This window comes from Theobroma cacao, chromosome 7 (genome assembly GCF_053813885.1).
Source record: "Theobroma cacao isolate CCN51 chromosome 7, ASM5381388v1, whole genome shotgun sequence".
Taxonomy (NCBI): Eukaryota; Viridiplantae; Streptophyta; class Magnoliopsida; order Malvales; family Malvaceae; genus Theobroma; species Theobroma cacao.
The window spans coordinates 35,599,978-35,627,907 of record NC_142645.1 but is presented as its reverse complement, the minus strand read 5'-3'; the positions used below and the strand labels follow the sequence as shown (position 1 = coordinate 35,627,907).

At 32.0% G+C, this 27,930-nt stretch overlaps 1 protein-coding gene across 1 annotated transcript; it reads left to right on the top strand.

Moving 5' to 3' along the window:
* Window positions 1–13,805: 13,805 nt before the first annotated feature.
* Window positions 13,806–26,212, top strand: LOC148761833 (putative disease resistance protein At4g27220). Its single transcript, XM_088808728.1, is given in 13 exon segments — window positions 13,806–14,096; window positions 15,114–15,952; window positions 15,954–16,947; window positions 16,950–17,022; window positions 17,348–17,819; window positions 21,165–21,542; window positions 21,802–22,056; window positions 22,313–22,628; window positions 22,631–22,905; window positions 23,769–23,976; window positions 23,979–24,374; window positions 24,377–24,492; window positions 25,732–26,212. Coding segments are annotated over 13 exon segments (4,470 nt in total). The 5' UTR covers window positions 13,806–14,080; the 3' UTR covers window positions 25,864–26,212.
* The last annotated feature ends 1,718 nt before the right edge of the window (window positions 26,213–27,930 follow it).

Genomic DNA, 27,930 nt, shown 5'->3' with positions numbered 1-27,930 from the left:
AGTAGTAATAATAACAAGAATAATAAAATTGTTTCTAATATGTTAGCTATAAAAAGAACCTAAACTTCAATGAATATTTATTTATAAAATATAGATTTAGATAAGTGAAATATATATAAATAGGAAGTAAATGTCTAGGTAAGATATAATTATGGTGATAGATTTAGCTAAGGCAAAAAATATAAAAAAAATATAAAATGTTTAGTAAAAAATTAAAAAATAAAATAAAATAAAAAGAGTCTTAAATAGAAAATAAAAAATAGATCTAGTCATAAAAAAAATAGAATAGATTTTTATAAATGAAAAGGAAATAGAAAAGAAAGAAAGTACACATATTTAATCATAAATAAAATAAGTTAGGTATGAACTAGAAGTGAGATTTTTGGTTAGATGAATTTATATATATATAGGCCTACTTAGAAAATGAAAGAATATGACCTAATGTCACGACCCGGAACTCCCATATAGCCCGTGACAACCGCCGCGAAGCCTCGATAGACATTCTTCCCCCGAACGCCTTTCGAGACCTCGCAAGGCTTTTGTACCAGTTTTTCTATTCCTCTCTCTTTTTTCTTTTTTTTATTAATAAAATAAACTAAAAATATTAATTAAAATAATCTATTTTAATGTAAAACAAATATATATATATATATATGTATATTTTTGAAACATCAAAAAATTAATTTTCTGCACATAAAAACAAAATAAATTTATACATACTGTAATATAGAAAACTGGAGTATGCAATTTAAATTACAATGACACGTGGGCCCCCAAATAACTGAGAAGATTTAAGTCTATAACCTTGCTTTCTAGGATGCAACTCCGAAATTTACTTCTCGATGCAATTGACAGTTTACTACCTATTCTGAGCCTGAAAAATGTATAGGAAGAAGGGGTGAGATTATAAAATCCCAGTGAGTAGACAGACATCATCAAAATAATCTAAAGCCGAGTAATAGGAGACAATTAAAATAATTCATCCCAACCCATATAAATAATTGGATTTCATCCAATTACTCAAGATGGCTTATGCACTTTTCAAAAACTTGGCCCTTGCCAAAAATTCATTCTCGGGGATACCCCGCGAAGGCATCTTACCGAGACCACCAAGGCTGTTTATTGTCACACACACAAACACATTTCACCTCTGACAACACAACCGTTCCTCAGCATTGGCTGAGTCCTAGTTTCACGTAGTGGCCAGCGTGAAGTGTACTCAAATCCTACATCGGGAGTTATCCTACACGCCTCTCCAATCGAGGTAAGCTCAATAATTGGGAACCGTGCCCCTCTAATTAGGCTGGCCCACGGAACCCCCGTCACTGCAGTGTCCACTTTATAATCCACCAACCAATAAAATAACAATAGTATGACATGGCTCACTTAACACATTCAAGGCAAATCAAAACAGTTCACATATTCTTTAAATCATAAAAATAACCAATCATACCCACATTTATCATAAGCCATTTAATGTAAAATCATGGATAAACAACACAATCATAGTATAGGTCTCCAATTACTCTATTTTTGAAATCATTACTAAATTTTCAAAAATTTTATAAAATTATATTATAAAATCCCATTTTCCATAAAACACAATAATTTTCCAATTAAACCATTTTTTCATAAAATCACACAATTGAATAAATCTACTCTAGATAATTAAGACGATAGTAAGTTTACTCACTGTAATAGGAGTAGATATACTCCTATTCTCGGTCCTCGGGTGTAGTCTTTTACCCGTATCAGATAGCTCACCACCTATCCACAATACATGACACAAAAAATTCAATAATTTGTGTCAAATCAATATATATTATTTCAGGCTCTTATCTATGCGTATGCACTAGATAGGGTGTGAAATGTTTGGACAATCGCTTAATCACAGTGTCCGACCTAACTCGCCTATACACGGTGTAAATTTCTAAAATCTCCAATTCAACTCCAATTCCATCCATTTCAATTTCAATTATCCAATTATATCCACAATACCTCAATGACTGTGAATGTGGTCCAATTTATCAGTTCGGACCACAAATTACGCTTTTACCCTTAGTGGGTAAAAATTTTAATTTTTTTGCACCAAAAATTCCCATTTAATTTCCAACCTCATAATTCATCATTTTTCCATCTAATTCTCTTAAAATAAAGTCAACCTCATCCTCACACACCATTGGCTAGATTTGGCCTAGAGAAATTCATGGAGAAAATGAATATTTTTCTTGTTGTTTTACTCATAAACATGCTAAACTAACACTAAACACTAACATAGTTCAAAATCAAATTAATCTAACAACTTTCTCTCTCTAAACCCATATGATCAGATTTGAATCCATCATCAAAACACATAATTTAACCATGGAAAATAAGGAGAAATGCATGGAAAGGATAAATCTTAAGCTAAGCTTGAAAAATCATACCTTTAAACACTTGATTCCTTGAAAAATCACACTTTTTCTTTGAATTTTCTCACTCTAGGGTTTGTTCTTATTTCTCTCTCTCTCCTACTGGTTTTGGCTGACCCTCCAAATGAAGAATTCTGGAATTTTCAAGCCTTTTAATAGGCTTAATAAAATATTATTATTTTATTTACCTTTTGAATATTTTTTATTTTATTTTTTTCTGGCCATCTTTTTGACTTTCTTTTTCTACCACTCAATCCTCTTCACTTATCCATGTCTTCCATGAAATTTCTAGACTTTTCCAAAGTTTTGGTGGAGCAAATTTTTAAAAATTACACTTTTATTCCCGTAAAGTGAAAAATTACATTTTTACCCCAAAAACTGAAAAATTGCCCATAGATATATTTTTCATCCCTTATACTCATACCATTCTCCAATTTGTCAAATGTGATCTATATTCTCTCAAAATCTCAAAATTTATCCGCGAGTGGAAAAATTACGATTTTGCCCCTATATAGTGAAAATTTCGATTTGACTCCGAATTGATCCTCGAACTCCGAATTACCATTTTAGTCATCCCTAAACTGTGAAACTCTTAATTTCACCTTAAAATTCCTATTTGAACTAGTTCGAGGCTTAATCGACTCAATGATACCATTAAGGGCAATATCATCATTTAACGATTTCTCGAACTTCCTAAATATACAAACATTCTATCGAGCATGTAAATGACGTTATAATTATTTTACAAAGCAAGGGTTGACAACACTACCCCCCTTAAAATAAAATTTTGTCCTTAAAATAAAATTTTATCCTCAAAATTTCACTTATCAACTCAAAGAAAATGTGGGGTATTATCTTTTATTCGATGCTCAACTTCTCCTGTTATCTCATTTTTAGGGAATCTTGAGTTTCTCCTCGAATTTATTTCCAACTCAACTTGAATACTTCACTTATATCTATTATTACCCTTTAGAATTTGATCAGCAATAATCCTCTCGATCATGAGTCTTTATGTCATTTAGGATTATACTAAGTGGTTTTCCAAGATAAAGAGTCTACACAGCTTCCTGTCTATAATCGATGCTGCAGTCACTGACTATAAACAAGACTCTACGTCAACTCCACTATTCCGCTGTTTACCACAAGAGGTGCTTCATTTAATCACTTTTTATTCAACTGAGTTAATACAAGAATTATAAATCCTCATAGTAATCCTTTATAGTACTCATTTTCTATGCCACCGTCGTAATCCTTTATTCACAAATTCGTTACTTAACATTGATGTCCCTTCTCATTAATCTCTCATCCTCTTTATTTCTTAAGATTTGACTTTGATCAATACATTATTGATCTTAATACTCCACAAGGTAATTTATTTCAATGTAGCCCTTGGAATCTACTTAATTAAAACAAATCTTTTACTTTTGGAGTTACCACCTTAGTCATTCTCAACGACTTGGCTCCTTTTTGAGTCTATACCACAATTGGCAAAGTAAATTTTCTATCACAGATGCATGATCGGGATACTAACCCCAACATATCTATATTATCTATGTGATATGCCACTGTCATCCCTTAGGACATATTTCATTACCAATATTCACATATCTTTACCATGATAATTTCTCAAATAAATTAAAACTTGTGGGGGGAAAACATACTTTACAATTTATATCTCCCTCTATAAGCATCTCCAAAAATCCTCATGTCCTATGTCCAACCTTAGGACAGTCTTCCCATATGGTTCAATAGATCACAACTTCATCACATGCCTAATGATTCATTATTGATAGTATCCCACTATTTTCATAGTCGTAACCGATTATATTCCTCATCTTAAAATGTTACGGTATCACCTTCTAATTCCCTCCATACTCAAATTTATAACCTTTGACTTAACCCCGTCAACTGGTGATCAATTCATAGTACTGCAAGGTTTAATCGTTATTAAATCTAATAATTGCTGGAACCATTAATGGCTTTCTATTTCAACCTTCAGTACTTATTTAAAATAATCGATCTTACCACTAAGATAATTATTCATCCTCAATACTTATATTACTAATCTACCTTTGTCATACTAAAAGATTTTTATACTCCTTCTGTCCTTTAAACAACTACTCCATCATCCGTTTATATTATACAAGACAAAAGTAAACTCTTAAGACTTTTATACAAGGGATTATTATCCTTCTTATACTGCATCTGCCTAGGATTACAGTATTACAAGCTTCAACAAGGCACTAAACATCTTTAGGATCATTGTCATCTTGATCCTTTTTCGAGTCCGTTTCAAGTTCTCCATTTTTCTTCTCTTGCCATTTACTTACATTGCTCCCACAGCTTGGGGAAGAATGTCTAATGACAATCACTTAATCTCTTATACACCATGAAAACAAATAGGTCTCTATATGCAGACTCATGCATTCTATTCGACTTAACTTAACTTAATCCGAGATCACGCAGTGTCAGTGTAGATTTCTTAAAACAACTTTAAAACTAAAAACTTTAAAATCCAAAGCTTTAAAACCAAAATCTTTGATCTTTAAACCATGCTCTGATACCAATCGAATTCGACTCAACCCCTCAGAGCATAATGGCATCCAATGGTACCTATCAAAGCACTCGGCAAGAGGTGCACTTCACTCCAGCTACCACTTAGGGAATTACGGAGCAGTTCCTTCCCTTCTCTTCCAAGCTCCTGGACGAAGAGTCATACTTCGCCATAGATCATATGCGAGAGTTCTCAAGAATAGGGTTATCTTTCCCTTTGCTCTGATACCAATCGAATTGTCATGACCCGAAACTCCCATCGAGCCCGTGACAACCGCCACGAAGCCTCGATAGACATTCTTCCCCCGAACGCCTTTCGAGACCTCGCAAGGCTTTTATACCAGTTTTTCCATTCCTCTCTCTTTTTTCTTTTTTTTTATTAATAAAATAAACTAAAAATATTAATTAAAATAATCTATTTTAATGTAAAACAATATATATATATATGTATATTTTTGAAACATCAAAAAATTAATTTTCTACATATAAAAACAAAATAAATTTATACATACTGTAATATAGAAAACTGGAGTATGCAATTTAAATTACAATGACACGTGGGCCCCCAAATAACTGAGAAGATTTAAGTCTATAATCTTGCTTTCTAGGATGCAACTCCGAAATTTACTTCTCGATGCAATTGATAGTTTACTGCCTATTTTGAGCCTGAAAAATGTATAAGAAGAAGGGGTGAGATTATAAAATCTCAGTGAGTAGACAGAGATCATCAAAATAATCTAAAGCCGAGTAATAGGAGACAATTAAAATAATTCATCCCAACCCATATAAATAATTGGATTTCATCCAATTACTCAACATGGCTTATGCACTTTTCAAAAACTTGGCCCTTGCCAAAAATTCATTCTCGGGGATACCCCGCGAAGGCATTTTATCGAGACCGTCAAGGCTGTTTACTGTCACACACACAAACACATTTCACCTCTGACAACACAACCGTTCCTCGGCGTTGGCTGAGTCCTAGTTTCACGTAGTGGCCAGCGTGAAGTGTACTCAAATCCTACATTGGGAGTTATCCTACGCGCCTTTCCAATCGAGGTAAGCTCAATAATTGGGAACCGTGCCCCTCTAATTAGGTTGGCCCACGGAACCCCTGTCACTGCAGTGCCCACTTTATAATCCACCAACCAATAAAATCACAATAGTATGACATGGCTCACTTAACACATTCAAGGCAAATCAAAGCAGTTCACATATTCTTTAAATCATAAAAATAACCAGTTATACCCACATTTATCATAAGCCATTTAATGTAAAATCATGGATAAACAACACAATCATAGTATAGGTCTCAAATTACTCTATTTTTGAAATCATTATTAAATTTTTAAAAATTTTATAAAATTATTTTATAAAATCCCATTTTCCATAAAACACAATAATTTTCCAATTAAACCATTTTTCCATAAAATCACACAATTGAATAAATCTACTCTAGATAATTAAGACGATAGTAAGTTTACTCACTGTAATAGGAGTAGATATACTCCTATTCTCGGTCCTCGGGTGTAGTCTTTTACCCGTATCAGATAGCTCACCACCTATCCACAATACATGACACAAAAAATTCAATAATTTGTGTCAAATCAATATATATTATTTCAGGCTCTTATCCATGCGTATGCACTAGATAGGGTGTGAAATGTTTGGACAATCGCTTAATCACAGTGTCCGACCTAACTCGCCTATACACGGTGTAAATTTCTAAAATCTCCAATTCAACTCCAATTCCATCCATTTCAATTTCAATTATCCAATTATATCCACAATACCTCAATGACTGTGAATGTGGTCCAATTTATTAGTTCGGACCACAAATTACGCTTTTACCCTTAGTGGGTAAAAATTTTAATTTTTTTGCATCAAAAATTCCCATTTAATTTCCAACCTCATAATTCATCATTTTTCCATCTAATTCTCTTAAAATAAAGTCAACCTCATCCTCACACACCATTGGCTAGATTTGGCCTAGAGAAATTCATGGAGAAAATGAATATTTTTCTTGTTGTTTTACTCATAAACATGCTAAACTAACACTAAACACTAACATAGTTCAAAATCAAATTAATCTAACAACTTTCTCTCTCTAAACCCATATGATCAGATTTGAATCCATCATCAAAACACATAATTTAACCATGGAAAATAAGGAGAAATGCATGGAAAGGATAAATCTTAAGCTAAGCTTGAAAAATCATACCTTTAAACACTTGATTCCTTGAAAAATCACACTTTTTCTTTGAATTTTCTCACTCTAGGGTTTGTTCTTATTTCTCTCTCTCTCCTGCTGGTTTTGGCTGAGCCTCCAATTCAAGCCTTTTAATAGGCTTAATAAAATATTATTATTTTATTTACCTTTTAAAAATTTTATTATTTTATTTTTTTCTGGCCATCTTTTTGACTTTCTTTTTCTACCACTCAATCCTCTTCACTTATCCATGTCTTCCATGAAATTTCTAGATTTTTCCAAAGTTTTGGTGGAGTAAATTTTTAAAAATTACACTTTTATCCCAATAAAGTGAAAAATTACATTTTTGCCCCAAAAACTGAAAAATTACCCATAGACATATTTTTCATCCCTTATACTAATACCATTCTCCAATTTGTCAAATGTGATCTAAATTCTCTCAAAATCTCAAAATTTATCCTCGAATGGAAAAATTACGATTTTGTCCCTATATAGTGAAAATTTCGATTTGATTCCGAATTGATCCTCGAACTCCGAATTACCATTTTGAGTCATCCCTGAACTGTGAAACTCTTAATTTCACCTTAAAATTCCTATTTGAACTAATTCGAGGCTTAATCGACTCAATGATACCATTAGGGGCAATATCATCATTTAACGATTTCTCGAACTTCCTAAATATACAAACATTCTATCGAGCATGTAAATGACGTTATAATTTTTTACAAAGCAAGGTTTGACACCTAATCATAATATAAAAACAGAAGGGTCATTCCGGGATTGGCCGATGATGGAATGTTCTTTCGGAACACAAGAAGTCGCAATTTTGAATGAATTTCCTTAGGTTAGGGATTTTGATTAAAACCCCACCAGTACGATGGGAGGGTTTTAATTTTGAAGTCTGATGTTTCTAATTTTAAATAAATGAAAATTATATATACTTAATTACCAATTAGTCAAAATATATGAACAAAAAGAAATAAGGAAGTGATGATAACAAAAAATGTGATAATAATAATAATGAATACAAAAAAGAATGGATAAAATATATATATATATATATATATATATATATATATATATATATATATATATATATGAAGTTATAAAAGAATATAGGATTATATAAAACAATGAAATTCATGATGGTAAATAATTAAAAAATCAAAATTTTTAAAAAATAATAATAAATTCACCATAGTGATGAATATGGCTTAAATATAAAGGCGAATATCTATACATATAATCACAAAAAAAAAAAAATTATAAGAAGGTAAAAGAAAACCATAGTTAGCCAAAAAGAATATAGGTTAGGTTAATAAAAAATGGGAAAGAAGTTTGGTAAAAAAAATATACATAAATAATAATTATTATGAAATAAAATATTTGGTTAAAAATATGATTTTTAGGGAAGTTTATAAAGTAAAATAAATAAGTATTTACACAGCAAAAATACATAATGAAATAAAAATGGTTATATAAGAACAATAAGTAAATATATAATATTTGTTCATGATATATATGTATACAAAGAAAAATAGTAAAATTTTTAAAGAAAAAAAACAAATATTAGAATTTATGAGTCCATCACGCATCACTATTGTATCGTTAAATGTCATGGCATGTAGATATTTTATATACACGAGTGTAAGCTCCAATGATGAGATTTTTCGAGAGAACATGAAAAACCGAGTTTCTTCAAAAATTCCCTAATTGAAAAGATATATCTCAATCCCACCAGTATATTGGGAGGGCTTAGAGAAATATCTTTAACAAAAAGCTTTCGCTCATAATGGGTTTGTATTCATAAAAAATATTTTTTTAAACGCAAACGACTACCGTGATGATGAGATTTATTCGTTAAACTTGCGAAGGTGAGTTTTCCGGATAATTCCCTAAATGAGAGAATATCTTTAGATGCCACCAGTATAATAGGCGAATTTGGAAAATATCCTCAATAAAAGATTTTCGTTTGGAATTATTTGATTTTTCTCTACCATGCATTTCATGATTGCATCATGTGTACACCAAACTCGTAAAACCGAATAAAATATTTTAATTTGTAAATAAAGTAAAAGATAAAATAAATAGATAAAGATTGGGGAAACATAAGAATGAAATAAAAAAGTTAAGTTTAATAAGATAACATATGATTAAGTGGTACTGTTCGTAGAACGGGCGTCACGGGAGTGCTAATCCTTCCTCGTGTGTAACTGTACTCCCGAATCCAACTCTAAACAAAATATATAAACTAGTAGGTTGTTCTTTAGATGGATCTAAAGTCGATTTAGAACTCCATCAAATTTAACAAATTTAATAAGCGGCCAATTGCACCTAGATAAAAAAAAGATTGGTGGTGACTCTCTAGTTTTTTCCGCGTCTAATGGTCAGGTTCCCAAACCTGTACGTTACGATAGTCTGTCTTCTGTTCTGATTGTTCTGTCACCTTCAGTTGGCTACCTTTGTAGGGTTTGACCGTCCCTTCGGTTTTTCCAGTGAATTTTGTATGCTGGTTTTACTGGTGGATCTGTACAGGGTTCTTTGATTTTTTTTTTCTCTTGCTCTGTTCCTTTGTGCCCGGTCCTATGTTTTGGTTTGCTATGTTGCTGTTCTTGTTCTTTGTTTTCTGGAGGGGTTCATTGAGTACAAGAATGTCCTCGTAAGTCCCATCCTCTTGCCATAACTCTTCCTGGAAAGCCAACATGGGTCGTTTGAGGAGCATTTGAGAGAGAATTAGACAAAATACTTATGCGTTGAGAATACGGTCACTAGTTAATAAAGATAAAGGCCATGCTGTCCAACTACTATAAAGTAAAAGCAGTTGAGTAGTGGAGATAGAGATATCCATAATAACGTGTGTTATCTCCAGATTTAAAAAAAAAAAAAAAGCTTTGCTAATAATCATTTTTAGTAATTGTATGTTCGATTTGTCCCCATTCATTTCTTTGTAAGAGAGTCTCCAAAAGAAGAAATTAAAAAGGTGCAATACCACAGTAGACCTTCATTTTCTTATATTCCTAAGTTTCTTTTAACGTAGAGGGGAAAAGAAATAAATGCACAAAAATAATTAAAAAAATGAAAAAAAATAAAGGGATCAATAATTCAAAAGTGCATCAATGGCTCCTAGTCTCATTTACGTAGAAGGATAAGAACAAAATGAAAGGTGTGAACTTAATTTGCCTTTTGAATAATGATAAATTTTGTTTAAGAAAAATTTATATTTCGTTAAAGCAATTCAAAAGAAATTCGGTGATCTTTTTTTTATTTTCAACTTGTCTATAAAGATTCAATATCTTGAAATCTTACAAAGAAGACATTATTATGATTAATATCACAAACACGAAGCTAATTTTACATTAATCAGAATTTCTTTTAACAGAGAATACCTCATGAACATTATTATGATTATGATCACAAACACGAATCCCTATTTTTTTTCTTCCTCATTCAATTCTTTGTAAAGGAGCAATACCTCAGTAAACATTAATATTTTTGTTCTAAAGTACTTTTAACTGAGAGGGAAAGTGGTGTTTGAACATGTCCAGCGCATCGCAAAGTTTACAATTTCAAAACAGGAAGGAAAGAAAAGGTGAGGCCAATAGTTTCATAAGGCAAAAGATGTTTGGGTCCTTAACGTCTTCCACTAAGGATTTGAATAAAAAAATTAGTAACAACAAAAAGAAAAAATCTTCATCAATTTTCATATATCGTGTTTTCATAAGTTAAGATTTTGGAGTGAGATATTATTAGTTGTTAAATAATTCTTTCAATAAAAAAAGAAGAAAAGAAAAAGTGAAGCCAATGGTTCGATAAATCAAAAGATGTTTGGGTCCATTGTTATATGAATAAAAGAAAATAAGAATAAAAAAAAGAGAGTAAGAAGAAAACCAAGTCGTTGCTGCAACTTTTCTTGAATAAGAAACTAAAATAAAATAACAAAAGCTGTTGGCGGGGGGGGGGGAGGTGTTGGGATTATTAAAGTAGTAACTTAGTGTTTATTGCTAATTTGATGGTATGGAATATTGCATTTACAAAAGGAAAAGGAACTGTCTAAAACGCAGGGAAAATCAAAAGTGGTGGAATACAAGAGGCATTTGAGGTCAAGGGTCTTCCACTTTCAACTAAAACCCAAGAACGTAAAAAGAGTTTTGCTATGAACCTTAGTTGTTAAATAATTGAGGATAACATATGGAAAAGCCAAGTGGAAAACAATAAATAAAACAAACTTTCTCAATGTATAGCAGTAGCTTTTGCATTGTAGCTGGTTGTAATCAAAGAAAAGAGAATAATATTTGTTTATTAATTAGGATAATATTTTTCCATTTTTTGTCATAGAGTTTCCATTTAAGCTTCGTCTTCTATCATCTCCACATCTGCGAGCTACACTATCCTAAGAGTTTGTTTGATTTCTGCCTCGCTCTTCCTTTGACTCAACAAAACCTACCCTTCCATTTTTATTTTCCTTTGATTTCCCTTTTTTCTTTTAACTCAAAGAAGAAAACCATCTCTATTGTTTAACTCTGAAAAAAAAAAAAAAAAAACTGTTCTCTTAAATTACTTCTCTGTGATCCCTGCTGCTTTTCCTTCTCTTAATTTTGGTTTCCCGATCACTGGACCTAGTGAAGTAAATCCATGCAACTTTAGAATTAAGATCCACCTGAATTGAGGTACATATTATATTCTCCATATATAATTTGTTTTTATATGCTCAAAGTCTCTTATAGCATATGTATTTGACTTCTTATTTTTTAAACTGACAGATTAAATTAAGGGTTTATAATTGATGTATATACTGACAGTATATAATTTTTAAACATCATCAGTTTACCACAATTTGGTGGTAGATAAAAATAAGTCTTGATAATGATCATATATCAGTTTTCTTCTCAAATTCATAGTATCAAAAAAAAAAATTAAATTGAAGGTGTGAACTTTCGTTTAGAATCATGGCAAATTTCGTTTAGACAAAAATATGCTTCATTAATTTTTAAGTGTTCGTGGTAATTTTTAAGATGGAGCTACCTAGTTTTCGATTAGAAAAGGTGTGGTTAATAATGAGATCTGCAGTGAACAAGTCTATTACTATTGTAGAATAGACATAATCAATTATAGAAATATCTATATGCATTAAAAAGAAGATAAGTGAAAGTCTGCTGTTTTTTAATTCATATTCTCTTCTGATCATTGCAGTGCAAAGTTCATTTCCACTTTAGTTTTCTTCGACCTCAAAAAAAAAAAAAAAAGATGCCTTCACTTACTATGAGAGTTTGCTCCGTCTTGGCTCTTTAAAATTCAACACTAAATTTCCTTGGTGTGTAACTATTCATCTTTTTTTTTTCTGTGATTTATTTGTCTTGTTGTTACATTTGAGTAAATATTTGCAAGTTTAGATGCATGGACACATATTTTCTATTTCTAATTTAAAAAATTGTTTTGATCTTAGCATGAGAAATATTCAGTGCTGGTCATTTTTTAATTGAAATTTTAATCGAGAGATGATGGAAGCCGTTATCTATCTTCCTTTAATAATCACCTTTATAGTAACTAAAATTAATAATTTAATGATCAACACATATAACGTGTTTTCATAATTTAAGATTTTGGAGTGAGATATTATTGCTGTTAAATCATTTTTAATAATAAAAAAAAAGTGAGACCAATAAGCCGATGAAGCAAAAGATGTTTATGTTCATTGTTATTTCAATAAAAAATAAATAATAAAAGAAAGAGACTAAGAAGAAAACAAAGTCGTTGCTGCAACTTTTGTTGAATAAGAAACTAAAATAACAATGATTCCATGTCCACTAGCAAAAGCTGTAGGGGCTCGGGATTATTGAAAGAAGCAATTCAGTGTTTATTGCTGATTTGTTGGTATGGAATTTTGCATTTACAAAAGGAAAATAAACTGTCTAAAACACAGGGAAAACCAAAAGTTGTGGAACACAAGAGGCATTTGATCAGGTCAAGGGTCTTCCACTTTCAACTAAAACCCAAGAACGTAAGAAGAATACATTTGATTTATTTGAAGGGTCTTCCCCAAATTTAAGTTAATTTGTTATCGAATAAATCTAATTCCAAATATATCTTTTCTTTTTTGGTTAGTTTAAGAAACCTGTCTAATTATGCTATCCAAAGTAAAAGCTTGGGATAGATTGAAATTTTGTTAATCGTCTGGACTAATCCAAAGTAAAAGCAAGAGATAGATTTGGCACTAAACAAAAAATATGTTTGGGGTCCAGGAGTAAACATTATAATGTTATTTTTGAACCTTAGTCTAATTTGAAAAACAATTTTGTTTAATATATTTTGTACCAGTAATAGTAATTAATTATTTTCAATTTAGAGTGAAATTCTCATCATTATTTTTGAAATGTTTGAAATTTTGGTATCCAAAAGTTAAGAGATGAAATAATTAAACTCTCGAATTTAAGTTTCTTGGATTAATTAACAACACAATTTATTATATCATAACAAATTCTCCTTTATGCTATGAAATATTTACTTTTTTGTTTTGTATACAATATGATAGTTCCATAAGGCAATAGTTTATGTTTTTCACTTTAAAATATTAGTCAATAGTTCCATATGGCTAAAGATGTTTGGGCACTTGTCTTCCACTAATGCTTTGAATAAGAAAATAGTAAAAATAAAAAGAAGAGATTCCAAAGAAAAGAAGTTTTTGTTATCAGAAGCAGAATTAACTGCATGCATTCAAAAGAAGATGGGTGAAAGTCTGTTGTTTTCTAAGTTCCTGGCCTTTTGATCATTGCAGTGCATGCAAAGTTGATTTCTACTTCAATTTTCTTTCAACCCAAAAAAAGAAAAAAAGAATCTTCACCGATTTTGTTAATGTCTGTAATATATTTTGGCTGGATCAGAATAGAAGCTCTGTCTTGGCTCCTCAAAGTTCATGTATATTTCCTTAGGTATGTCAATGTTCATCCTCTTCTTCAGTGGTTTATTTGTCTTGGTTTTACATTTGAGTATAGATATTTGCAAGTTTAGATGCACTGACACATATTTTCTATTTTCAAATGAAGTTATTCTTTTCATCTTAGATTGACACATATTTGTAGTTTCTTAATTCCCTCTGCTACTGCCCTTTTGGTTACTTGATTTCTACTTGAGTTTTCTTTGAACAATATAGAAAAGCTTGGCCTTGGCTACTGAAACTTCATCTTTCATTTGTATATACGTTCATATTTTCTTCGATGGCTTATTTTTGTCTTGGTTTTTGCGTTTCAGTGTACATCTGCAATCTTTACATGCAAAATTGGCACTGTGTTATTTTCTACGTCCAAATTAACTGTTTTGATCTTCTACAGTTACACTACACCCACGGTATCTGTGTGAAGCAGAGAGCTAAGAACTTGTATTGTCTCTTACCCTTTCACATTCAAGTAGAGAAAACAGAGACGTAAGTTTTAAGAAAGGATTTCAGTAGCTTTTCCACTATTAGTTTGCTTACATAAGCTCATCTCTTTGCTTTAGGGAAAGAAAAAAAAATTCCTCTTGGCTTAAGAGTTTCTTCTTTCCATGTTCTTAGCATCTGAGTTGCTCTGTTTACTCTGCTTTTTCTGTTTTGCTCTGTCAGAAATAGAATTATCTATATGCATCGAAAAGAAGATAAGTGACAGTTTTCTGAACTTCAAAAGAAAAAAGAAATCACCGACTTTGTGAGATCAAAATAGAAGCTGCTCTGTCTTTCTCCTGAAAATTCATCTATAGCTTTCCTTGGTATGTTAATGTTCATCTTTCTCTTCTGTGATTTATTTGTTTGGTGTTACATTTGACTAGATATTTGTAGATTTTTTTTTTTGCAAGCTGATCTCTTGGGTTTAGAAAACAAGTTATTTTTTGGACAAGTACTTCGTAAATAGTTCTTAACTGTTTTTGTCTCTTTGTAAAACTTTTTACTCATCGAAGTTGCTTTTCAATCTCAGATCACCAAAGAATGGCTGCTGAATTTGCTGCTGCTGCCAATACCGTAGGGAATCTGGCAACAGAATACGCATCACCCTATCTCACTTGCTATTTCCGTTTTGGCAAAATTGTTGAAGATTTCAAGAAGCAGCGAAAAGCACTTCAATCAAAAAAAGATCAGGTGCAAGATGATGTCGATGAGGCTGTGAGGCAAACTGAGGTAATTAAGAAGGACGTTGAGGAGTGGCTAACAAAGGCAGAGATAGAATTGGGAGAAGCTCAGAGTTTGGAGGAAGAAATAGAGCGTAACAAGTGTTTCAATTGGTGTCCTAGTTGCGGCTGGCGATACTGCTTAAGTATCAAAATAGCAAAGAAGACGCTTTATATCTCTCAACTTTTAGCAGAGACATGTAATTTCCAACGAGTCGGCCAGCGTCCTCCTCTTCCAAGATTAGAGTTCATTCCATCTAAAGATTTCATGCCTTCTGAATCCTCGAATTCTGCTTTCAAAGAGATCATGGAGGCTTTGAAAAAGGATGATGTGAACATGATGGGTCTATATGGGATGGGAGGAGTGGGTAAAACCACTGTGGCAAAAGAAGTGGGAAGGCAAGTCAAGCGACTCTTTGATGAAGTCGTGATTGTAACCGTGTCCCAAACTCCAAGCATCAACAATATTCAAGATAAATTTGCAGACTTCCTACATTTAAAATTTCAAATGACGACTATAGAAGGAAGAGCAGAACAATTGTATTTGAGAATAAAAGACATGAAGAACATCCTTATAATCCTTGACGATGTTTGGGAAGAACTTGACTTGAAAGCTATAGGAATTCCATTCGGTGATAATCACAAGGGTTTGCAAAATTTTTTTAACCGCGCGTCTTCAACAAGTTTGCACTCGAATGAATTGTCAAAAGGAAGTTCAGCTCAATATCTTATCTAAAAATGAAGCGTGGGCTTTATTCAAAGATAAAGCTGGTGTAGAAGATGACTCTCCCACCTTGAAGGTAGCCAAGGAGTTTGCTCGTGAATGCAATGGTTTGCCTCTTACAATTGTAACTGTGGCAAAAGCTCTAAAAGGCAAAAATCTAAATGGGTGGATAGCAGCAAATCAACGATTCAAGGACTCAAGACATTCGGATAATCAAGATGTTTGTGGAGGTAACTATAGCCTTGGGCTTAGTTATGATTATTTGGAGAACGACAACATCCAATCCTGTTTCTTGTTATGTTCCCTTTTTCCTGAAGATTATGTTATAAAAATTGAGATGTTGATTATATGTGAAATTGGTCAAGAATTGTTCAGTAATGTTGACTCAATTGAAGTCTTAAGGAGGGAAATTCATGAAGCAGTAACTACACTCCAACAGTCCAGTTTGTTATTGAAAGCTTATGATGAAGAATCTGTAAAAATGCATGATGTGATTCGTGATTTTGGTCATTTGATAGTATCGAGAGGAGAAAATAGATTCATGGTAAAGGATGGGTTGATGAAACGGCCTATAAGTGAAAGTTTTGAATGTTGTACGACAATCTCTTTATGGAACATTGAGATTAATCATCTTCCTAACAAAGTGAAATTTTCAAAACTCAAGATTTTGTTTCTCAAAGGAAAGAAGTCATTGAGAGTTCCGTGTGCATTTTTTGAAAGAATGACAACTCTTCCAGTTTTACTTCTCCAAGATGTTGTATTCACATTGGAAGCACTTCAATTCTTGGCAAATCTTCTAACTCTGTGCTTTATAAATTGCAAGCTCCAGAACATCTCATCATTGAGGAATGTGGAAAACCTCGAGGTTTTGGCATTGCTTCAGACTAATATTCAAGAACTTCCAGAAGAATTTGTGGAATTACTAAATTAAAATCACTATATTTTTCTCACAGTGGAGTGTTATATAGCTATTTCCCCACTAGCTTACTATCAAGGTAGTACTAAAATGAGATTAAAATTGTTTATCTTATTGTTTTGAGTTGAGTATTTAATTTTATGTTATTTACTTCTCTTTTTTTTCCTATTATTTACTTTATTAAGTATTTTGATTTTGATTATCACAAAGACATATATATCTAGCATGAGCTTTTGGCCACTCCTATTATTATGAAACATTGCAACCTATAGTACAAAAGTAACTTTAAGAATGAAGAAATAAAAAAGTTCGTTATCTTATTCATTTCATTACCTTACTATTTTTATCATTCGGTTGAAAGTGCTATTATTGCATTAATAACGTTTTGTATTTGTTTGTAATAGGTTGGCCTCACTCCAAGAGCTACACGTGACATCTGCAAACAATGCTAACTTATTGGAGCTGAATTCATTGTCTGCTTTGACTGCATTAACGCTGAGAGTTTCTACTGATCAATGTTCTCAAGAAAACTTTGTGTTTCCTGAACTTCAAAGCTACAATATAGCTGTAAATGATTATATTCAAGATTTGGCGGGGCTGAGCTTGAGAACCTTGGCAATTAGTGACTTCTCATCCTCATTAAATGCATTTAAGGAGCTGTTTTGCAATATAAAAATGCTTATTCTGGACGATATCACCATGGAACACAAAAATATTGTCCCAAATGTAGATCAGCACGGACTAAAGGAATTAACTTCTGTTAAGCTTGCATATTGTGACGATCTAGAATGCTTGATTGATACAACACGAGAACAAAGTCCAACCACTGCATTCTCTAATTTGGTGAACTTAGATTGTGGACACTGTAAAAAAGAAAAAATCCTAATTAATTAAAAATAAATGAAAAATAAACAAAAGAAAAGAGAGAAAGGGGAGAGGGGTCTGTACCTTGCCAGGCACTTCCCTCACCTTGCCAAAGGCGAAAAATTCACGTCTGGCAGGGTAGTGGAGGCACTACACTCGGCCAAAAGCCGAGTGTATAAAGCCCCATTGTAGCAACGGAGCAATGGAGGCCACCCTGCAAACCAAAAAATCCTAGAAAAATCCCTAAGCAACCTACAACAGATCAAACATAAAAAATCCTAGTCTAGCAGCTACAATAACCCACAAATTCTCTATAAAAAATACAGAAAAATAAAAAAAAAAACACAATGGGTGAAGGATAAGTGCGGTGTTCTTTTTATTTGCTTTGGGATTTGTTTTGGTTTTTTGTTTTTAGGGAGGATTTTGATTATTTTTTTTTGGAGGGGTTTTTTGGGTAGCCGACACTAATAGGATTTGGGCCTTGCTGTTGCCGGTTTAGGGGTATAGCATTTGGGTCTTTTGATCACCGGTGAGCGAAGCAAGGATGTTTAGGAGCTGGGTCGACCGTCGATGAGCGAACCAAGGCAGTAGGAGAAGGGAGAGGAAGACGTCGGGAAAAGGAGAGTTGACTGCTGGGGAGCGACGCCGGTGGCCATCGAGCAAGGAGGCAGGAGAGAGAGAGGGTCGGTCTGGTAGCTGGTGGCACTGTCGATTTTGGGTGGTGGTCGGTCAGAAGGGAAGCTTTTTAGAGAGAGGGTAGAGAGTTTGGTTTTAGAGAGAGAAGTTGAAAGGAGAAAATGAAGAAAGGGTGAGAAAAAAGCCTTTTTATACTTAGGGTTAAGGCATCAAAACGGTGTAGTTTTGGGCATTTGGAGGTTACTGGGTAGGAGACTGGACAGCGGGCCAACTGAAGCAGGCTATCCGGGTTGGGCTATTGTCAGCCCATTGAAGGTATACTCCTTACTTTCTCTAATGTTAACTTTGTGGTATTGTGGTGGATTTATTATTTAGATAGGAGAATAATTAATTGAGCTTAACTAAAATAAAAGACATAATTTAAAAAATTTTAAAATGACAAAGGAAAACATATAAAGGAAGTAGAAATATAAAAGAAAGATAAGGATGAAAATAAATTGTTTAGCAATATATATACATATGCAAAAAAATAAAAAATAAAAAAAAAAAAATGAATGAATGAATGAATATATTTGATTATGTCATAAATTAGATAGAAAAGGTTATTAATGCTTAAATAAGCCCAAAATATATAAGAAAATAAATGAACATTTAATCAAAAAATAATAATATAATAAATAGATTTAGAGGGATATTGAACATGGAAAAGTAAGTATTTAGTATTAAGAATAAATTTGTTTAAATGGATAATCTACACATAAAGGAATAATGAGAACGAGAGCAAAGAGAAGATTTATTCAATTTTAAATAAGACGATTAAACGATACCGATGATGGGATAGTTGGCCGAGACGCGAGAAGTTGCAATCCCGAGCCCACATTCCCTAGGTACGGAATCCGAATTAAGGCTCTACCAGTACGATGGGAGGGTCTCGATTTCAAGATCTCGAAATTTTTAATAAATAAAGAATTTGATTATACAAAAGTTATTCAATAAAAATAATAAATAAATAACAATAGATAAAAAAAAAGATAAAAATAATAAATAAAAATAATTCAAATATATAATAAAATAATAAATTTGTAAAAATGAAATATACATGACATTAAATAAATAGACAAATAAATAAAAACCCAAAACAATAAGTAATTTAAAATTGAGTATTAAATATCTAATGGTATAAACTATAGATTAATAAAATGTTATGTAAAAGAAAAATAAAATTTTGTTCACTAAAATAACATGGAATTATAAACAATTTATCTAATTATAAAAGGAAAATAAGAGAAACTTAGAATAAATAATAAAATATTGGAGAACAAAAAAAATAGAAAATATGATAATATGAAATAAAATGAAAATAATAATTAAATAATAAAAAAATGACAAAAAAATAATAATAATAAAATAGATAATTACATTAGCATAGCATATATATATATGTCGCATCATGTATATCATTACATATAAATATTTTTGTTTTCGAGTTTAAGCCCCGATGATGGGATCTTTCGAGGATCTTGCGAAGGCGGGTATTTCTCGAAAAGTTTCCTAGGTAAAAAGATGTCATCGGGTCCCACCAGTATGATGGAAGGGCTCAAGAAACATCTTTAATAAAAAGCTTTTGCCCAGATTAGGTTCATCATGCACGAAAATATTATTTTAAAAGAAAATGTACGATGACCTTGATGACGGGATTTATTTGTCGAATTTGCGAAGGCGAATTTATCGAATAATTCCCTAGGTGAGAGAATACCCCAGATCCCACCAGTATGATGGGCGGATCCGAGAGAATATCCTTGATAAAAGGTTATTCGTTCGACATATTTTTATCCCACGCTGTGCATTTCATCTTGCCTCACATTTGCTTTCCATTTTAGGTTAAATAAGAGATAAAATAAGAGAATAATAACTAAGGAAATATAGTGAAATTAAAAATTAAAGCCTAATAGGATAATCTAAAAATGGTACCGTTCATGGAACGGGCGTCCTGGGGGTGCTAATCTTTCCCCGAGCGTAACTGTACTCCCGAACTTAAATCTAGAAAAACGTAGACCAGTTTAAGGTTCTTTTCGGTGGGCTTAAAATTAATTTAAAGCTTCATCGATTAGAATCGAGTCAATAGGTGGCCAATCACACCTAGTAAAAACAGATTGGTGGCGACTCTTAATTTTTTAGAGTTTTCACTCGCGTTTAGCGGTCGGGTTCTCGGACCCGCACGTTACGACATAGATATGAAAGGAATGACTTCTTTGAAAGAGTTGTGCTGTAACGACTCAAGTCCAATAACTGGCCTAGCAACTTTTTTGGCTTAAACCACGTGGCCCTTAAAAACTTAAGCTCAAGTTACTAGTATCTCAAGTTACTAGTATTGGTGGATTTGGATTGTTATATAGGTCTTAACAATCACATTCATATCAGATGTGAGATGTTGGGTATCACAATCCCACCCACTCAAATCCTTGATGTCCTCATCGAGGTCACACATCACATCTATGGGACCAAGATCTCACCAGAACAATGTGAAAAGCCACATCGAACTAATGCAGGCTCTGATACCATTTATAACGACCCAAGTCCAACCACTAGCCCAGCAGCTTTTTGGACCTAAAACACATGTCCTCAAAAGCTTAAACTCAAGTTATTAGTAGTGGTGGATTTGGATTGTTATATAGGTCTTAACAATCACATTCACATCAGATGTGGGATGTTGGGTATCACATGTGCCATGGTCAATCACCGATTAGCTTCTTAAAAAAGTTAAAAAAATTGAGCATTTCTAATTGTAAGCAGTTGCAATCAGTGTTTCAAATGAATGGGTTTTTTGGAAAGGAAGAAAGTCAGACGAGCACAATGTCAAATTTAAGAAGCTTGGAGCTGCAGTCATTACCAGTATTGAAGAGTATATTGAAAGAGCCAACTCATCATGTAAGCCTACAAAGTCTGAAGGAAGTAATAATTAATGACTCTGATAAACTGAAATCTATTTTCTCACCTTACCTTGCTCAAAGTCTGTTGCATCTAAAACAACTCCAAATATTTGAATACAAAAATTTAAAGCAAGTCTTTGCTTTTGACAAAGAGATGGCTGAGCTAGAGGTACCTCTTATCTCTCCATTTTTCCTTTAAGAATGCTCTCATATATTTATTTTTTCTAATTACCTTTCTTTTTATTGAATTATCAAATATATAAATAATTACTATCTAATTTTTCTAAATTATTAACTTTTAATACTTCTTTCTACTCTTTTAAAAAAAATGTATTTCTTCTCAATAATTAAGATCAAGTATAATGAATTAATTTTCAATACTTATTAATTAATAAATTTTATATTTTTCTTTATGTGAGGTAAATCAGGCAACACCACTCTCAAATTTAAGAAGCTTGGAGCTACAGTCATTACCAGCATTGGAGAGTATATTGAAAAAGCCAACTCATCATGTAAGCCTACAAAGTTTGAAGGAAGTAACAATTCATGGCTGTGATAAACTAAAATATATCTTCTCACCTTACCTTGCTCAAAGTCTATTGCATCTAGAACATGTCAAGATAGATAGATGCCAAATATTAGAGCAAGTCTTTGTTTTTGACAAAGAAATGGCTGAGCTAGAGGTACCTGTTATCTCTCCATTTTTCCTTTAAGAATGCTCTCATATATTCTTTTTCAAATTACCTTTCTTTTTATTGAATTATCAAATATATAAATAATTACTATCTAATCTTTCTAAATTGTTAACTTTTAATACTTTTTTCTACTTTTTTTTAAAAAATGTATTTCTTCTCAATAATTAAGATCAAGTATAATGAGTTAATATTCAAATTTATTAATTAATAAATTTTATATTTTTCTTTATGTGAGGTAAATCAGGCAGAACCATTCTCAAATTTAAGAAGCTTGGAGCTGCGGTCATTACCAACAGTGGAGAGTATATTGAAAGAGCCAACTCATCATGTAAGCCTACAAAGTCTGGAGTAAGTAATAATTCATGGTTGTGATAAATTGAAATCTATCTTCTCACCTCACTTTGCTCAAAGTCTGTTGCATCTAGAACATGTCAAGATAGATAGATGCCAAAAATTAGAGCAAGTCTTTGCTTTTGACAAAGAAATCTATCTCCATTCTCCGTTCTTGCCAAAATTGGAAACTCTAGAAATAAGTGATTGTCCAAGACTGGAATATGTTTTTAAATTCCTTTGGCTCATGTTCTTCCACGATTCAAATCATTTTGGATAACTGATTCTCCTCAATTACAACAAACTTTCCATGTGGCAAAAGAAAAGAATGGAGTTAATCGCGCCATTGTGCTCCCTTGCCTACAAGATTTAGGACTTGTAAACTTGATAAATTTGAGTTGCTTTTGCTCGGAAAACTTTCTCATCTCATTGCCATCCCTAGAGAAGATGAAAGTTTGCAGTTGTCCTAAATGGACAAATTTCATCATTCAAAAAGAAGTTAACGAGTAGGTTTCAGTAAAGGTATTTCTTTTATACACTTTTCCTTCAATTATTGTTTTAGGTTCTACCTTTTAGCCAAATCTTTTCAATGCTCATAAATTAATCCAACTATATTTTAAAATTACAACTCAAAAGTTATATACTATTTTTTTAAAAAAACAAATTTTTGTTTGTGGGTAACCTGCGGACCTTTGGGTTTTCCTTGTCCTTGTTTTTGACTTCAGATTCATCATATATTTTCTTCACGATGGCATCCTTGCAATTCTTTTTTTCTTGTTCGAGCTTCGTTTTTCTTCTTAGATTCCAGTTCCTCTCTTTTCTTTGAGCGAATTTTCTCTTTCTTCAATTTAAGTCCTGTTTTTCTTCTTGGCCATGAGTTCCTTTTTCTTGATTCAAAGTGTTTCTACTTTCTTCAATTCAAGTTTCAGGCAAGAAAAAGAGATTGAGAGAGCTAGGCTTTCCATTTGGGGGGTGGGGATTTCTTTTATGTTTTTTTATATATAATTTAGGTAAATTAAAAACAAATGACACTTAACCACTTTATGTTTACTTTTCAAACCAAGATTGTTAATGAACAAGTTGCAAAGAAAAGATCAAAAGAAAAGGAAAACCATAAACGGTTTTAAGTTCAAAATTAACAAAGAAAGACCTGAAAGGGGTTAGGTGTCTTTGAATTTCACTTTCAAACAATTTCATGAAAATTTGGGATTTAAATTTTGAAACATATGTGCTACCTTTAAAAATATAAGGATTTTTTGTGAATTGACATCTAAAATTTTGAAGAATTATGAATAACATTTGCTCAACTATTCCCAATCTAATAGAAAAGGAATGTATTTAGTTACATTTAGTAGTGTTTGTATTTGCAGGAATTATCCCTCTCTAACTTGGTAAATAGCTTTCAATTGAGTATTTTAGCCAATTGCAATCAAGAATATATAGTAATTGGGAGTCATGAAGAAGTACTTCAGGTTCATGGGTGCATAAAGGAACTCCACCTAGAGGGTTTATCTGAAATGCAGATTATATGGAAGGATGCCACTCAAGTTGTAACTCTTGAAAACCATACAATTCTAAGGAGATTGATTGCAAGAGGCAAAGATATATATTTTCACCTGCAACTACTCGAAGTTTATCACAGTTGGTCAGTCTAGATATAGAAAAATGTGATGAATTGAACCAAATCATTGCTAAGGATCAAGTTTGTTCACCATTAGATGGTGATCTCCAACCTATAAGCTTTTCTAATTTGACCAAAATTTCTGTTACATATTGCAAAAAGTTGAAAAGTCTCTTTCCTCTTGGATCTGCTTGTTGTCTTCCAAAACTTGAAGCGTTATGGGTTAAAGGGAACTCTAAATTGGAACAAGTATTTGAAGTAGAAGATGAAGCAGAAGTGAAAGATGAAAAGGATATAAAGTTTGATCAATTAAAATATTTATCACTTGAAGAACTGCCAAGCCTCGTTGACTTTTGCCAAGAGGATATCATTTCAGATTATCAACTTTGAGGTATTTAGAAGTAGGAGAATGTCCCAAGATAACTACAGGTTTCTTCATAGATTCAAAGAAATATGTGCCTGCCAAAACAGAGGTATATACCTTGAAAATTTTAATCTTGTCTATTTTACTGCATAATCTTCACAATCTTTATTTAAATTATTTAAATGATTGAGTATGACACTACAACCAAAACTGAGTCCAGAATATCACTTTTAATGAATTTGGCCTAAAATGCTTATAAATTATAATGTTCCTATTTCACACATCTAAAGGATCCCCTATACAAGCACCCACTTGCTAAGGAGTTTTGATGAAAATTTCTCCAACCATGTTTCCACCTTAGTAAACCATTTGTTAAGCCAATCCCAACCTTTATCTTTGATCTCTTCAAATAGCTCATTATCCTCAAAGGTTAGCAGAAATTCTTTAGGAGACAAACTCCTCATAAGTAGCCCTGAAATGCCTTACATTTTAAATAATTCCATTAAATTTGCTGAATCTAAATTACATTATGTTGTTACCACAACACTTCTCTTCAACCAAAGCATGTTTTCCATGCTTTTCAAGACATTGAAGATAATCTCCTCTCTCTTCATTTGAAGCTCCACCTTTTTTAAAAGCACCCTTCAATACTAGAGCATAAGATAGCTTAGTGAATAAGGCCAAGTTCTGTCTCAAAATCCCACTGGAGGTTTCATTCCTATTGTCGTTAATACTAGGTGCATAAGAAGCTTCCTTGTAGCTTCCTCTAGCCTTTGGTTAAAAAGTCAGGCTCCATTTAAATTTTAGACTGCTATTCTATCTTTACTAAAAAATCCAAATATGATAAATGGATACCTCTTACCATATTTGCTTTTATTTCTCCCTATAAATGTAGTGACAACCTTTCCAAATTGATAAGAAATCCTTTGAAGCCATCTTCAATAATGGACTCTTGCAAGAATATTCACAAAAACTGTAAATACCTTCTTCATTCTCCAAATCCTCCCAACATAATCATTATTGATGATTAAGAGCTTTTATTACTGATTACTGAATTAAGTACAAGCTTTTATTTGGCATGTGTATAGGCAATTAGAGTCTTCAATCATATTATAAGGCATAATTTCAAAGTCTTTACTTAAATTATTTAAAATATTTTCAAAAAAAATAGTTAAATGATTATTGGTCTAGAATATCACTTTTAGTGAATTATTCCATCACCTTTAATGAATTTTTGACCTAATATACTTACAAATCATAATATCTTTATTTTTTTTTTGTCCTCATAACATGAGACACTAATACTTTTGTTTTGTTTTACATTTCACTGCTTCAATTGTTTAAAAAGACACTACCACTGGTTGAGCAAGACACCATCAAAAGGTCTGCTAGTACTCAAAATGTAGTCCACACCGAGACCATAAATTGGTATCGCGAAGATCCTTGGGGTGATCAACTACCACCTTACATTGAAGAATGATGAAATGATTGCAAGGGAAGTTGCAAAGGCATGTTTAAATAGCAATAAGTACTTGTGCTAACCTTTATTATTGTGCTTTTCATTGGTCAAGTTGGCTTCATAGAGTCGTCAAGCCCAGGGATCACTTGCTTTCAATAATTTACTCAATCAATGTTATGTTGCTCTCCGTATGTACAATAAGTAGAAGAACAAACATGAAAGTCTTCTATTTCTTATTCTTATTTTTGCATTTTAAATCAAGACATGGGAAATTAAACTTTAATTTCCATATACAAGTCAAGTAGATTTTTCTTTTATGAAGGTTCCAAGTGATTTATTGAAATATTTAAGAGTTTGATTGTTACTCCAACCTATAAGATCTAGCCACGGTAGTATGGTCCAGGCAGCAAGTTCATAAAAAGCATTTAAAATGAAGTAATTACTCGTTGATAAAAGAAACTTTTACCAAGTAATGCTTACAATAAGAATTATAAAACGGATTGGATCGTTTTTACATGCATTTAGAATTAGTAAGTTTAATTTAATTTCCTTTTCTTACCAAATTCGTTTCAATAATTATCCATATTACAAGATTATTTTTTAAGATTACGTACCAGTTTGATACTTTTATCTTTTGTTTTTCTTACTATTTATTTTTTATTTTCTATTTATTTTTCCTTTTCCTTTTTATATTTTTTTCAGAAAAAAGGAAAAAAAAGGCAAAAATATTAATCAAAGGGAACCTAATATTATTACAAATACATGCTATCTCCATCTCATTTTGTTTATATTTGTTTAATTTTTTTGTTAAATTAATGAACTCAATTTTGATCATTATTTTTTAAAACTTTATATAAAATTAAAAGTTTAAAAAATCTTTTTTGAAAAGTTTAAAATTCAAAATTTACAAATATTTTATAACTTTATGATGTTATTATAATTAATTATCAAAGTCAAGTTTATTTAACCAAAAAATCAATAAAGAATAAAGATAATGAGATGGAGGGAGATGATAAAACAAATTATCTTATCTAATAGATTAAGAAAAAGTTCATCAGTGACTTTTCTTAAATCATCATAATTATAAGTCATAAAATTCATAATAAAATAAAAATAATAATGAACTTTTATACCATCAAAATATACTAATAATTTCCAAATTTCAATTCTGTTTAATTACTTAATTTAAAAAAAAATTTTCTATGCTTATTAAGATCAAATTTCAAATGTCTATAAAAGCTCTTTTTTTAAAACTTTTTTATTAACAAAAATAAAGAATTTTAGCCCAAACTTAGCACAATCTAGCCCATGCCAAGTCCAATGCCTGATTTACACAATAAAAAAGCCCATTACTCCCACCAATTCCTATTCTCCACATGCCACCCCGACGAGCATCCTTTAGTCCATAAAAAAAAAAAAAACTCCCCTTGATAAAATTTCAATTTCCCCCTAAGGTTTCCCCTTCTCTTTGAGATCTCTGCCCTCTGTTTATAGAATTTTAGGTTGAATTGGGTAGTACTTGGATATGGGGAAAAGAGGCAAGATGAGGGTCCTGATTACACAATCTTTGTTGGGGATTTGGCTGCGGATGTTTGTCACAACACAATTTCCTGGCCATGACCGGCGCAAGGGCCCAATAGGCATAGCCCACTAGGCCCTAGCAAGCCTTGTTGTATAAACCTGTACATTAGCCCATTTATCATCCATATTCCCTTTTAAGATCTATAACTCATAATGTTCAAATAATACTTCATTGAAATCAATTCATGAAATCCAAGCTAATACTCATAATTGTATTCATCAATCATAATATACATAAATAGTTTACCAAACGATTCTTAGCAAATTACATCCAGTTTACATGTACACAATCAAAGACTCTGACCGTCAGCGGAGTGACTTTGGGTGTGGGTGCTAACACTTAGTATCATGGCAAACCTACCGAACAGTGGATAGGGAGGATCACCTCATCCTAGGATCCAGTCATCTTTTACTCAAAAACCTAAAACATGAAGTTTAAAAACGTGAGTATAAACCCAGTGAGTGAACATAGGAAGGGAACAAGCAAGTAATAAGTAATATGTAGAA